Source organism: Dreissena polymorpha, chromosome 3 (assembly GCF_020536995.1).
Source record: "Dreissena polymorpha isolate Duluth1 chromosome 3, UMN_Dpol_1.0, whole genome shotgun sequence".
NCBI classification, from domain to species: domain Eukaryota; kingdom Metazoa; phylum Mollusca; class Bivalvia; order Myida; family Dreissenidae; genus Dreissena; species Dreissena polymorpha.
In genome coordinates, this window is record NC_068357.1 from 119,233,118 (window position 1) to 119,248,118 (window position 15,001).

Here is a 15,001-nt window from a genome sequence, read left to right on the forward strand (position 1 = left end):
CTGAAGTAAAAAAATTATTCAAAGGGTTATTTATTACCTTACTACTTCATTGGCGAACGACGGGCGTATCATGCGCTCATGGCGAAGCGGTTTATTTATTTTTGAAAGATCATCTAATAAATTACCATACCCCACATTATACCCCCCTCAAATACAAAAATTTATTTATTTTTGAGAGATAATCGGTCCGTCAGTCCGTCCACCAGATGGTTTCCTGATGATAACTCAAGAACGCTTACACCTAGGATCATGAATCTTCATAGGTACATTGATCATGACTCGCAGATGACCCCTATTGATTTTCAGGTCACTAGGTCAAAGGTCAAGGTCACACTGACTCGAATCAGTTAAATGGTTTCTGGATGATAACTCAAGAACGCTTATGCCTAGGCTCATGAAACTTCATAGGAACATTGATCATGACTTGCAAATGACCCCTATTGATTTTCAGGTCACTAGGTCAAAGGTCAAGGTCACAGTGACTCAACTTTGAAAAATGGTTTCCAGATGATAACTCAAGAACGCTTACGCCTAGGATCATGAAACTTCATAAGTACATTGATCATGACTCGCAGATGACCCCTATAGATTTTCAGGTCACTAGGTCAAAGGTCAAGGTCACGGTGACCCGAAATAGCAAAATGGTTTCTGGATGATAACTCAGCTTATGCCTAGGATCATGAAACTTCATAGGTACATTGATCATGACTCGCAAATGACCCCTATTGATTTTCAGGTCACTAGGTCAAAGGTCAAGGTCACGGTGACTCAACTTAGAAAAATGTTTTCCGGATGATAACTCAAGAACGCCTACGCCTACGATCATGAAACTTCATAGGTACATTGATCATGACTGGCCGATGACCCCTATTGACTTTCAGGTCACTAGGTCAAAGGCCACGGTGACTTGACACAGTAAAGTGGTTTCCGGATGATAACTCAAGAAAGCCTATGCCTAGGATCATGAAACTTAATAGGTACATTTATCATGACTCGCAGATGACCCCTATTGATTTTCAGGTCACTAGGTCAAAGGTCAAGGTCACAGTGCCAAAGAACGTATTCACACAATGGCTGCCACTACAACTGACAGCCCATATGGGGGGCATGCATGTTTTACAAACATCCCTTGTTTTTAAGGTTTTTGATGCTGCGTTTGTGTATTTATGATTATTTTTGTCATTGTTGTACCTAAATCTTATGAGTAGTTGAGTCATATAAAATAAATGTTAAGGCCACTAGAACAGAACTATTGTTTTATTGTTAAGCATTTTATTGTTTTATATATTTCAGATCCTGATTTATACTGTCGGATTAACTGCTATATCAATTTTCATCTGCATGTATTTCATAAAGGACTGAAAAGCATTCCTACATTATTAAAAGAAGTGAACTGTGAACTATCTTATTTATGATGTCTTGTTTATTGGGATACAACACAGCCGTAACCATCTGGGTTACAGTATTATAGACTATTTTAACAGAATTATACTTTAACTGCATGTACTTTAACATGTAAAACTTAATACACTAGAGTATCAAAATTGGCGACAGGTTCATTGTCTAATGTTGTGAAACGTTGGCCTTTGGTTGAAAAGTTTTATCGCACATCTTGTGTTTGAATTCATCTGTGTTTCAGTGTTAATTTTAACTTCTTAGTTTGATAAACTTTTGGAACTAGCTTTATTTCTTTCATATTTCACAAGAAATATACTTGAACGATTTGAAAAAAAAGGTTTTAACATTATAAACAGTAACAAAATGGCAACAGATTCATTGTCTTCGGTTCCAAAACGTTTGCGTATGGTTGGAGACTTTTCTTGCACACGTTGTTTAGAGCAGAATCTTACGGAATCTGCAGACATTTATTGTGAAAAATGTGAAGGGTTTTATTGTAAAAAATGTGTTATCCTGCATAGTCAGTTTTTTACAAAACATATGACATGTGGAAGGGAGGATATTAAGAAATGGCCAGTTTCTAAGGCAGTGGAAGATTTTCTCAGGAAGTGTGAGGTGCATGAGGATGAAACACTGACACAGTTTTGCTATGACCACCGTCAGCTGTGCTGCTCTACATGTGTTGGAACAATTCACAGGTATCTCACACATTTATATTCCTTTAGTTATTAATAATTAACAGCGCTTTCGCTAGCTTTTAAAAGTTGGAAGTCCTGACTTCCAAACCATAAATTTTGGACATCCCAAACATAAATTTTGAAGTCCCACTTTTATTTCATAATTTTAATAGACCCTAATGATTGTGATTTCGATGGATACAAACATGTTCCTTAAATCTATAAATAAACATATACTATTGATAGATCTTTTCATGTTCCAACTCTATCCATTACCGGATAATCCAGTATTATTACGATTTATATTTTCAAAACCAAAATACGGCCAATGAATGTGTCAAAGAATTTCATAAACTCAAATGTCCGCCATTTTACACGAGTGCATATACAAATTTATTTGTGCATATACAGTACAGCCAAAGCGGAACAAACGTATTTCTCGATCCGCGGCGGCAAGGCGAAACAAGTCGATGCCGCGTCAGACGTTGAAGCCGCGTCAGTATGCGGCGGCAAGTCGCATTTCGCCGCAAAACTTCGCATCTGTCCGCCGAGGCATGCCGCGATCCGCTACATGATGCCGAGTCGATGCGCATCATGAAATAAAAAATCTTTTTAAAATTATTAGTTACATGTAGTTAACAAATTTTGAAAGAACTATTATAATAATCAATCTCCACGCAGAGTTGTCGTTCCTTGCTCTCACATACAACTCTGCATAAGGCTCAGCACGCCATTTTGTCTACCAAATAGCTAAAACCGAACAAACGCATACAATGTATATTTGTGTGGATATTTAAGATCGCATGCATTTAATTAAGAAATATGACTTTTAAATGTACGAAAAATCGTGCAAAAACTTGTGAGTTTTAATGCAACTCTTTGGAACTATTTTATTGCCCATTTACACAGATGTAATCATTCCACGCACTTCACAAATGTAAACAATTGTACATATTTTTTATTCAGTGACGTTAGGCATTGTTTCGACGTATTTATGTATGTTGGTTTCTTAACATAAAAAAAACATATCAATTTTAATAATTAATTAAGCCTGATATAAGATATCATGGTATGAGATGGTTTTCTTTAATGCAGTTAATGCAATGTAACCGTCGTGCAAGAGATTGTTTAGTATACTGTAACCTCAATGATGAACGCTTCGAATGATCATGACATGAATGAGACGCTTTCATAGCAATAGTCCGTTCTGAGCCCAACACAGAGGTGAATGTAATGTGACCGTCGTGCAAGAGATTGTTATAATATTAATTAAAATCATAATAAATTTATTGTGCGCGGATTGTATTAGCATATACATGTAAGCATAGTTAATGTGTCTGGCCAATAAAGTTTGTTTCCCGCCCGTAGTGTATGTATTTCACACATATACAAGGTCATGTTATTATGTTTTCGCACATACGAGTGGTCAAGGCTCCAGCATATGGTGGATTTATAAATTAATTGCATGTTGATTTTGCTATTATATTTAAGCTGAGAAAATTAGCAGTTTGAAGCCACATCAATAATCAAGACGGTGACGACGTATTTGTTGTTTTGTTTATTATCAGCTTATTATAACTATTGTTTGAATATGCGTATATAAACACGTTTTATTTTGTTCATATTATGCAGTTAATATCGCTACTAATTACCCGATAATCCCGTATATTCCAGTTTTAAAGCAAATGCTGGTAAATATTTACGATACACAAACATTCTCGATATTTCCTTAAGTATCATATACATTTTGGCATTTGTTACTATTCATAGAGATGATGAAATAACGTCTAATCGGGGCGTTTTTTTCCCACTGAACACGCGATTTACGCCTGACGTGATGTTCGTGTATTTATACAACACAAAATACACCCAAACTTTCCAAACGACGTTCTACATGTCTGCATAATTTTCGCGCGCTTTTTAAGAAACAAAGGATATTTTAGCACTGTTTATTTGACGCTAGAATTTGCCAAAGGTCGCATAAGCATTAAAATTTGGAAGTGTGTTTTGGATTACAAATTTAAGAATGATAATCGTACGAAACATTAACAGTTGCGTGTAATTAATTCTACGCTACACATACATGTATGTGCATGTAGGTGGATATCTTTTCACTCAATCTGCTGCGTACATATGCGGCGGATTTACTCCGCGAAAGTACGCGAGGTTAATACAGACTCTGCGTCGTTGCGGGGATCCATGCCGAGTGCCACAGCGATACGCCGCGTGAACACACGATTCGGCCGCCGCGTACTAATAATCTGGCCGTGGCGTAGCCGCGGATTATGTTTGTGCCGCCTTGGCTGTACTGTACAAATTTATTTGTGGGATGGGGGAATTCCTATTGAACATGTGTGAATCAGGTGACACAATTTGAGAGCATCGAGGACACTCATTTTTTTTACCGTGAGTCCTGCGTCCTGGACTCACAAAAATATCTGGGGATGCAAAGTTTTGAGTTATGCGAGTCCCAAAAATGCATAGAATCTTCAAAAAAAAAAAAAAAGTTTAATACTTGGAATCGCAGTAGCAGCGGTTTTCAGCCTTATATATCAGGAGCCTATTAAAGGCCCCTTCCCAATTAAAAATTTCATTAAAATCGTGCAGTTTTCCAAAGATCCTTACTTACACCAGCTTTTTCATTTCCCAAAGCAGTAATTTTAGCGAGAATTCTTCCCAAAATCCATAGGCTAGGGCCTCTTTCCAATGAAGCGAGGAAAACCCCTGACTCGTTTTTTCGATTCAAGGAGTCTTAGATTTGCAGGTTATGGAGTCCCAGGACTCGGATAAGAAAAATTGTAAAAAATCACTTCAAGGACCGATCATGAAGGATTTAAATAGATTTTAAAAACCAGAAGTTAATGACCCCTGGGCTGAAATTTTGAGGAATCAAATTGAAAAATGCTGGGGTCAATTTTGAAGCGAGTTTATTGTGTTTTTGTCTGTATTATTCATTTTTTTAAATAAAAATATGCTCTAAGAGTAACACAATATCTTAAAAAGTTATGCTGCTTTATTAAATAAAAATACCATGATAAATAACACAACATATTTTAATGAATTGGTACACAAAGATAAGGACACAATATCAATAATTTGTGTGAACAATATCGACTTTAAGTTTTTCAAAAACAAAACATGTTTATTTTACAACTTTTTATTATTTCTATCACTATACTATGTTTATTTGTAAAAACAATAAATGCTCATTAAAATCTACTTCATCATAACACATTTAAGTCTTTGACACATAAGTAAATTAAGATATGTACCAGTAGCACCGTTCCATCCTATATTTATCCTCATTTTATTATCATCATCCCTATGATAGCTTTTGTACAAAAACACAATCTTAATGCATGGAACATCTTGTATATCTATTACTGTTGATCCCATTACTATACATGTCCGAAATATATACACTTAAGAATGCCTTACCAGTAGTAGTTTAACTTTAATCATCCAAATTTTCCTTGTTGTTATCAGGTTTAACAAACCTTATCAAATGTTTGTTACATCCAGTTAATGCTTTCTCCATTATTGAATCACCATTACTTGTAATTTGAATCGCCATTTTTTAATTGAACGCGGGTTCAATGTTAATTTACAATACGTCTGCCATTTACAATGTCGAAGGTCATGACTTAGCAATTTAATTCTACTCGGATAATTTATATATCTCATTGAGGAAATGTGTTTTCTTAATGTTTATGTGTAGTATTATGACTTGTTAGTATAAAAAATGAACTGTGATTCCAGTTTATATAATATGGGTGTTACTCGTAATTATCGGTGGATTAGCAACTTTCAGGTCACTAGGTCAAAGGTCAAGGTCACGGTGACCCGAAATAGTAAAATGGTTTCTGGATGAGAACTCAAGAACGCTTATGCCTAGGATCGTAGGGTCATTGATTATGACAGATGGCAGATGACCCTTTTTGATTTTCAGGTCACTTGGTCAAAGGTCAAGTCACAGTGACCTGAAGCAGTAAAATGGTTTCTAACTTAATCACACAATGGCTGCCACTGCATCTGACATCCCATTTGGGGGCATGTGTGTTTTACAAACAGCCCTTGTTAGGATTTTATCAGTCAATAGTGTGTATGCCCCGGCCTTGATTGATGTGTGAGCAGTGTTCTGCCGTGGATGCGCCCTTGCGTCATTGGTGCAAAAATAAAAGATTTGTCCCCACCCGTTTTCCGTATATGGGTCCGCGAGCGCACAGGAATTAGTAATTAAAAATAATCAATGAAATTGGTAAGTCGGTAAAGTAATCGAGTGAGTGTGTAATCAAAACGAATTATTTCATTGGACGTGACGTCATTTTGCAGCCAATGGTAAATTTACTTTAATAACACTTTATTGCATTGGTAAGTTAAGATTATAACAACCAATCAAAATGGCGGACAGTGACCGGCCGAAGAAAACAAAATCCATTTTAGTTTTTGTACTCCGGCAAGTCAAATTAGAAAATATGACGATAATAATAACAACACCCCAACAGAGTCTCCCCAAGTCCCAACATCCTTAGCAATGACAAAAAAGTCTACCCCTGGCCCTAAACATACGTTCCAAGCAAATTGGCTTCGAAAATTGTATTGGTCACTGTTTGACAACAACAAAATGACATACACTTTGTGCATGAAGCCCAAAAAAACGCCTTAACTATCGGTAATTCTAATTATCGAATTAGTACTTTGACACGCAATGCTGAGTGTAATGACCATAAATCTGTTGAAAGTTTTGTAAATATGATGACTATTGTTTGACAGTTTTAAAAAGTTTTTTAAATATTCATGGTTGAATTAGAATGTTACCTCCTGTGGAAAACAAGCAAATTTAAAGGGATCTTTTCACGCTTTGGTAAATTGACAAAATTGAAAAAAGTTGTTTCAGATTCGTAAGTTTTCGTTTTAGTTATGATATTTGTGAGGAAACAGTAATACTGAACATTAACCATGCTCTAATATAGCCATTATATGCATCTTTTGAGGATTTTAAAACCTAAAAATTATAAAGCATTGCAACGCGAAACGATTGAATATTTTGGAGAGTTCTGTTTTTATCGTTAAATTTTGTGAAACTACGAAGATTGCTTATATAAGGTATAAAATACGTCAAGAATGTGTACTCGGCGGAATAGCTCAGTAGGCTAAAGCGTTTTTACTTCAGGACTCTGGCAGGACTCCAAGGGTCACTGGTTCGAAACCTGCTCCGGGCAATGTTCTTTTCCTTTTTTTAATTTTTTTCTTGATTTTTTACTGGAGCTTTTACGATCCAATGTTTACATTTATCAATATAAAGCATTTAATGAATAAGTTAAAAAATGCCAAAATCTGTGAAAAGGCCCCTTTAAGAGTGCAAGTAAAATATAATTAGTTTCTGAAAATTAAATTCTGCTACAAATATATTTCTCTGTCCCCATATTTTTATGCCCCCCTTCGAAGAAGAGGGGGTATCTTGCTTTGCTCATGTCGGTCGGTCGGTCCGTCCACCAGGTGGTTGTCAGACGATAACTCAAGAACGCTTTGGCCTAGGATCATGAAACTTCATAGGTACATTGATCATGACTCGCAGATGACCCCTATTGATTTTGAGGTCACTAGGTCAAAGGTCAAGGTCACTGACCCAAAATAGTAAAATGGTTTCCGGATGATAATTCAAGAACGCTTATGCATAGGATCAAGAAACTTGATAGGTAGATTGATCATGACTAGCAGATGACCCCTATTGATTTTCAGGTCACAAGGTCAAAGGTCAAGGTCACGGTGACCCGAAATAGTAAAATGGTTTCCGGATGATAATTCAAGAACGCTTATGCCTAGGACCATGAAACTTGATAGGTAGATTGATCATGACTAGCAGATGACCCCTATTGATTTTCAGGTCACTAGGTCATAGGTCAATGTCACGGTGACCCGAAATAGTAAAATGGTTTCCGGATGATAACTCAAGAACGCTTATGCCTAGGATCATGAAACTTAATAGGTAGATTGATCATGACTGGCAGATGACCCCTATTGATTTTCAGGTCACTAGGTCAAAGGTCAAGGTCACAGTGACCTGAAATAGTAAAATGGTTTCCGGATGATAACTCAAGAAAGCTTATGGCTAGGATCATGAAACTTCATAGGTACATTGATCATGACTGGCAGATGACCCTATTGATTTTCAGGGCACAAGGTCAAAGGTCAAGGTCACAGTGACAAAAAACATATTTACAAAATGGCTGTCACTACAACTGAGAGCCCATATGGGGAGCATGCATGTTTTACAAACAGCCCTTGTTCCTTTTTGTCCCCACTTTTTTAACCCTAAAGGGTCCATGTCCCCAACAGTAAAAATTCACGGCAGAACACTTTGTGTGAGGTATATATTGATTGACCAATCCGTCCATTTGTACTTTACTTCACATTTGCCTTAGGTGGCAATTATATTTTTCACTAATGCTTATTTCTGGATTTATCCTTATTGTCATTATTCAAGCTTTTGGCATTGCATTTAAACCACTTATGGGACATTCATCAACAATCTTTGACTAATACATTATGGGTGAAATTTTAAGACATTCGTACCAAAAAAAAAGAACAAAGAGGAAAAAATGATCAAAGTTTAAAAAAAAATAGAATAGATTAATTACAGTACAGCCAACGTGGAACAAACATAATTATTTTGCGATCAGCGGCGGCAATGCGCAACGAGTCGATGCCAAGTCGGCCATTGAAGCATTTCGCAGCGAAGCTTCGCATCTTTCCGCCGAGACATGCCGAGGCAAGCAGCGATCCGCGACATGACGCCGAGTCCGGCATGCGCATCTTCAAATCAAAATCTTTTTTAAATGATAAGTTAGTCAAAGAAATTTAAAAGAACAATTATAATTATATTTAAAATCATAATTAATTTAATGCGCCCAGATTCAAAATAGATAAATTAGTTAATAAAAAAACATGCTGTTTTGTTTTTAGTGATTGCATTCCCATTTCTAAAGAAATTGCTGTCATCCGGATATAAATAATTATTATTTTAAAAGAATGCAAATAAAAAAAATCGAATTATTTAAAACAAAATACGATTATCACAGGCATGTATTTATAAAATTCCAATAATCATTTGCCATCGTCATTTATAGAATCGGCTTAAGTACTTTAAATTACTTTGTGTATGTTTATTGCACTGTATGATTATTGTCTTTATATTAAAATGACATATTTGTTTAGGGTTTAATTTTTACGACAACATGTATTAGCATATAAGCACATTTAATGTGGCTGGCCAAGTTAGTTTGTTTCCTGCCCATAGTGTTTGTATTTCACACATAAATGTCACGTAATTATGTGTTGGCACATACGAGTGGTCAAGAATCCAGCAGTTGGTTGATTTATAATTGCTTGTTGTTTTTGCTATTATATTTTAGCTGAGACAATTAGCAGTTTGAAGCCACATCAATAACCAACACTTAATTGTTGTTTTGTTAATTATCAGCTTATTATTACTATTGTTTGACTATGTGTATATAAATTAGTTTAATTTTGTTTATATTATACAGTTGATATCGCTAATCATTACCCGATAATCCCGTATATTACAGTTTTAAAGGAAATTCCGGTAAATATTTACGATAAAAGTGCTCAAGACACACACATATTCGCAATTATTCTTAAGTATCAAGTACATTTTGGCGTTTGTTACCATTTAAAGATGTTATGAAATATCGCCCAATCGGGGCGTTTTTTTTCCCCATTGAACACGCATAAATCGCCTGACGTGATGAATGTTTTTATACAACACAAAATACACCCAAACTTTCCATGCGACGTTGTACATGTCTGCATAATTTTCGCGCTCTTTTTATGGAGACAAAGGATATTTTAGCACTGTTTATTTGAAGCTAGAATTTGTTAATGTAGCATTAGCATTAAAATTCGGAAGCGTGTTGCGGATTACAAATTTAAGAAAGCTCATTTCAGAATGGAACGAAACATTAACATTGTGAGTAATTTATTCAACAATAATTTGTTTAAGCGCACTACGTGCCATATCGCTTATTAAAACGTGAAAATAATAAATATGAAAGTAGCATAAATCTAGGTTTCTATGCTACACAAATGTACATGTAGCTGTATATCTTTTCACTCAATCTGTCGCGTAGTATGCGGCGGATTTACTCCGTGAAAGTACGCGAGGTTAAAACAGACTCGGCATAGTTGCGCAGATTGATGCCGAGTGCCTCAGCAATACGCCGCGTGAACACTTGACACGGCCGCCACATACTAAATTTTGGGCCGTGGTGTAGCCGCAGATTATGTTTGTTCTGCGTTGGCTGTAATGTAGATCAAGCATCCAAAAAAAAATGAAACCACTTCTTTCATATTAACATAGTATAATTTAAAACTGTAAACTGTAAGCGGGTGCTCAACACTACGCTTCTACACAAAACCATTAACTCATTTTTTTCGGAATGATGACCTATTGAAACTTTCTGATTCGCTAGCAATGATATTTGAGAATATGTATACAAATATTGTATGAAATAAATATTATTTATTACCAAAATAGTTTTTTTTAGAGTTGGTCAATGTTAATTTGGAGTAGACAGATAATAATGTTCACAAATTGGTTTCATACATTAAAACAATTGTTTCACAAAGTACAGAGCTCCAGATAGGTTTTGTGAAATTCTTAAATTACTACCAGATTTTCAAAAATAATTCTTAACTCTGAAATTTTATTCTTAACGTTACTACTAAGTTTTGGAAAATATTCTTATTTTTTCTAAATGACCAAAAAATATATAATAATGGTTATTTTCATGCAAAAAAAATCAAAATAAACATTCTAGCAACTTTATTTATACGAGCTCAACAGTGTCTTTTCAGTATTATACAATTTTATTTTTCAAATACCTTCATATGCTAAAACTGTGCTTAGATTGCATGCCTTAGATGACTTTTTACATATTTCACAATTAAACTGGTGACCGGGTCTCCCATTCAATCTTTTCAACGATTAGCCACGGAGCTTGTCCCTTCCACTCTTTCAATGTTTTTGCCCTGTCTGTTGGTCTGTCTGTTTGCGCCAACTTTAACATTTTGCAATAACTTTTGCTATATTGAAGATAGCAACTTCATATTTGGCATGCATGTGTATCTCATAAAGCTGCACATTTTGAGTGGTGAAAGGTCAAGGTCATCCTTCAAGGTCAAAGGTCAAATATATATGGCCAAAATCGCTCATTTTATGAATACTTTTGCAATATTGAAGATAGCAACTTGATATTTGGCATGCATGTGTATCTCATGTAGCTGCACATTTTGAGTGGTGAAAGGTCAAGGTCATCCTTCAAGGTCAGAGGTCAAATATATGTGGCCCAAATCGCTTATTTTATAAATACTTTTGCATTATTGAAGATAGCAACTTGATATTTGGCATGCATGTGCATCTCATGGAGCTGCACATTTTGAGTGGTGAAAGGTCAAGGTCAAGGTCATCCTTCAAGGTCAGAGGTCAAATATATTTGGCCCAAATCGCTTATTTTATGAATACTTTTGCAATATTGAATTTAGCAACTTGATATTTGGCATGCATGTGTATCTCATGGAGCTGCACATTTTGAGTGGTGAAAGGTCAATGTCAAGGTCATCCTTCACAAGATCAAGGTCATCCTTCAAAGCCGCCATTGTTTTTTAACAGATAAACTGTATACGCCGCTTTTATTGGAAATAATGCGCTTTGTTAAACAAACCCGATCACCATTCTATATAAGCACCGCAAAGATCTTTAATAAGCGAAAAGAACTCAATAAAAATCGATACGAACTGATGTAAAAATAATATTCGTAACTTGATTTTGTAATTCTTAATGGTACGACAAGATTTTAAAATAAATACGTAACAGACTTGTAAATAATTCGTAATTACGAAAATACGACCCTTATCTGGAGCTCTGAAAGTACATAGCATAAAGGGATATGCTATATGGTTTTCAACACATGTCAATTGTTTAAGGATAATATTTTTTCGGGTCAGGTAAAAAAAGCCTTCAAAGTGCTAACTGTAAAAGTTGTATGGCCATAATTGGTATATAAGTTGCTATTGAAATTTTGCTGATGACAAGTGCTATTGTGTATTATGTTTGAATGCTTTTACAAACATATTACATGTACGCTTATATCTTGCTTATTTTGTGAAAACTTTCAAAATATTCTTGTCCTTAACTCTAGGACCTAGGGCTACCACATTTCGTATGTAGTGAGATATAGTAGTCCTCTACAAAGTTTGCTCAAATTATGCCCCTGGGGTTAAATTTGACCTAGCCCAGGGGTCAAAAAGTGTACATTTGCTTAAATAGGGCCTATATTTAAGTATTTGCACACACCAAGAATATTTTCAGCCTTTTTCAGCAGTGGAGCGATACAGGGCCATCATGGCCCTCTTGTACTTGTTTGTTAACTTGCAGAAAAAGCACTTTTTGAAAAAAAAAAATGAATGAATTTGCCTTTCTTTTTGGGAATTTTCAGACAGCAATTTGGAATTTCGTAGTTTTTCTTCAATTTGGAAAGTATACCTTTTACAGGTACTTTATAAAGAAGAAAAAAAAATCGCTGGGTTTCATTTTATAAGCCGCTTATCACAGGCTAGAATGTTAATACTCAGACTATATTTAGAAATAGAGGACCAGTTTGTAAGAAGCAGGGTTATTTTGCTTTGCATCTGTTCTTTAGTCCGTTGGTCCGTAGACCAATTGTGTTCCACAATATATCTAGGGAATGCTTTGACCTACAGCCAGGCAACATGTTTTATGTTTACATCAGTGCCCCAGATAATTATTTGGGTAATAGGGTTTTCACCCGTTGATTTTGAAAAATAGGGTGATTTCAGTTTTTAAAAAGGGTGAAATATGTTATTAACATTTATACCTCAAACTCATGTATGCTTTACTTTTGTTGCACAGACTGGTTGCAGTATGCACATTTCAACTTTTATTTCTGCCCAATCAACGTAAACCATTTCTAATCAGGGATATGACTTTTACCACTTTTGACAGTTTTTTTCAATCACGGAGTCGGACTTTCCGTCATGTTTTTGGATGTCAACTAGCTTCTTTCAACTGCTGCATACACAGTAGATAAGAAATCGATAACACAAATGATTGCGTTGTTTGTACGTGGTTGGAAAAAGTTTGCGATCGACATACATTTAGCGCAACAATCGCGCATGTCTTTCGACCTCACATGGATATTTTTATTACGCATCGTTATAGAAACTGAAAGTACAGACACTTTACAAATGCACGTCATAAATATTTTGGTCAGACGCTTAATTTGTTTTGAAATTTAGTCCGCATAGCGTTTGAATAACTTCGACTGTTTTGCTCCTCCGTCACCCAGGCGCTTGCTCACTGTTGAATGAATAAAATCTTCGCCGCCGTACGATAATTATTCCAATTAAAAATTACCAAAATTGAGCGAAGCATTTTCGATCGAGACTCATATCGTACGCATCAAATTTAAAGAATAAGCATATAAGTCAAATTGATTGCGTTTTCAATACGCATTATATTGAATTTCTTTGCGTATTTAAACATTTTAATAGGGTGAAAAATGCCGATACGCAGCTTATATATCTGGGGCACTGTTACATCGAGGAAAATTAAGAGGTCAATCCATTTTAAGGTCAATAGGTCAAAGGTCACAGAAGAATACAACATGAAATTATAAAGATTTAGTAGTCAGTTTTAGTTCCTGTTATACTCATAATAATATTTTAAGCAGATTTTCAATTATGATAAAAGTTATATTACAGTACTGCCATTAATAAATGCATGAATTTTAACCCATTGAAGACAACTTCATTTATGTAAAAAAATTATGAAGAAACATATGGAGTTGCACGAGTTTACCTGACAATTAAAATGTCACGGTGACTCAACTTAGAAAAATGGTTTTCGGATGATAACTCAAGAATGCTTACGCCTAGGATCATGAAACTTCATAGGTACATTGATCATCACTGGCAGATGACCCCTATTGATTTTCAGGTAACTAGGTCAAAGGTCAAGGTCACAGTGACTCAAAACAGTAAAATGGTTTCCTGATGATAACTCAAGAATAATTAGGAACATTTTGAACAAACATATGGAGTTGCACACGCTAACCTGACCATTCAAACATTTAACAATGGCGTCTTTTCTTTGCCACAAATAGATCACATGACAACAACAAAAGCAAAATAATCACAAGAGGTTAAATAACAACAACAAATATTGGGAGATAGTAGACCAGGTTGCATGTCATAAGTCGCTCATCACAGGCTAGACTGGACATACTGAGTTTGGGAATAGACATGGAAGAGCATTTATGATCTTTTCTTGCATGTGTTATTATGGATAGTGTGGTCAAGGTTTACAATGATACTAAAACTGAAAACAATATTAACTTCTAGAAATGTATTCTTAGTACATGGATACCTCTACAATCTAATTTGTCCCACAACTGCACAAATCTCTTTAAATTATGAACAAACATGGAGTTGCACAAGTTAACCTGACAATTACTATGTTACTGTAGAAGTATCCCTCTATTTGAGTAACGCTTCTCACAATTGAAAAAATATTGTTTGGTTAAAGGGATTGTCACATAACTCTTCTTATGTAAAAAAAAACTTTAAAAAAATATCAAGGTGCATAATTTCACATGGTGGGCTATACTTTAAGAATAGTTCATCCCTCTATCAGCTGTACTCTTTGAGTTACTCACACCACAATTTTAAATGTGATTTCTTTGCTAAACAGGGCCATAACTCTGGGTATGTTGAAAAAGACATATCAAACTATGCATGTGGGTAAAATTACACAATGATAAATATTTATGTAAAGTGATAGTCCTCTTGTAGCAAGCAATACTGTTTATTTTACACTGCACATATGT

The 15,001-nt window shown here is 35.3% G+C and overlaps 1 protein-coding gene across 5 annotated transcripts in view; it reads left to right on the forward strand.

Moving 5' to 3' along the window:
* Positions 1-1,368: 1,368 nt before the first annotated feature.
* LOC127871207 (uncharacterized) overlaps positions 1,369-15,001 on the forward strand; it is a 617,936-nt gene continuing 604,303 nt past the window's right edge. For 2 of the 5 annotated variants that reach the window (XM_052413949.1, XM_052413950.1), the window contains exon 1: positions 1,369-2,096. In XM_052413949.1, the coding sequence (XP_052269909.1) occupies positions 1,762-2,096 (335 nt within the window). In that variant the 5' untranslated portion in view covers positions 1,369-1,761. The remainder of the gene's footprint in view (positions 2,097-15,001) is intronic. The other 3 variants (XM_052413945.1, XM_052413947.1, XM_052413946.1) reach the window with 2 other exon arrangements.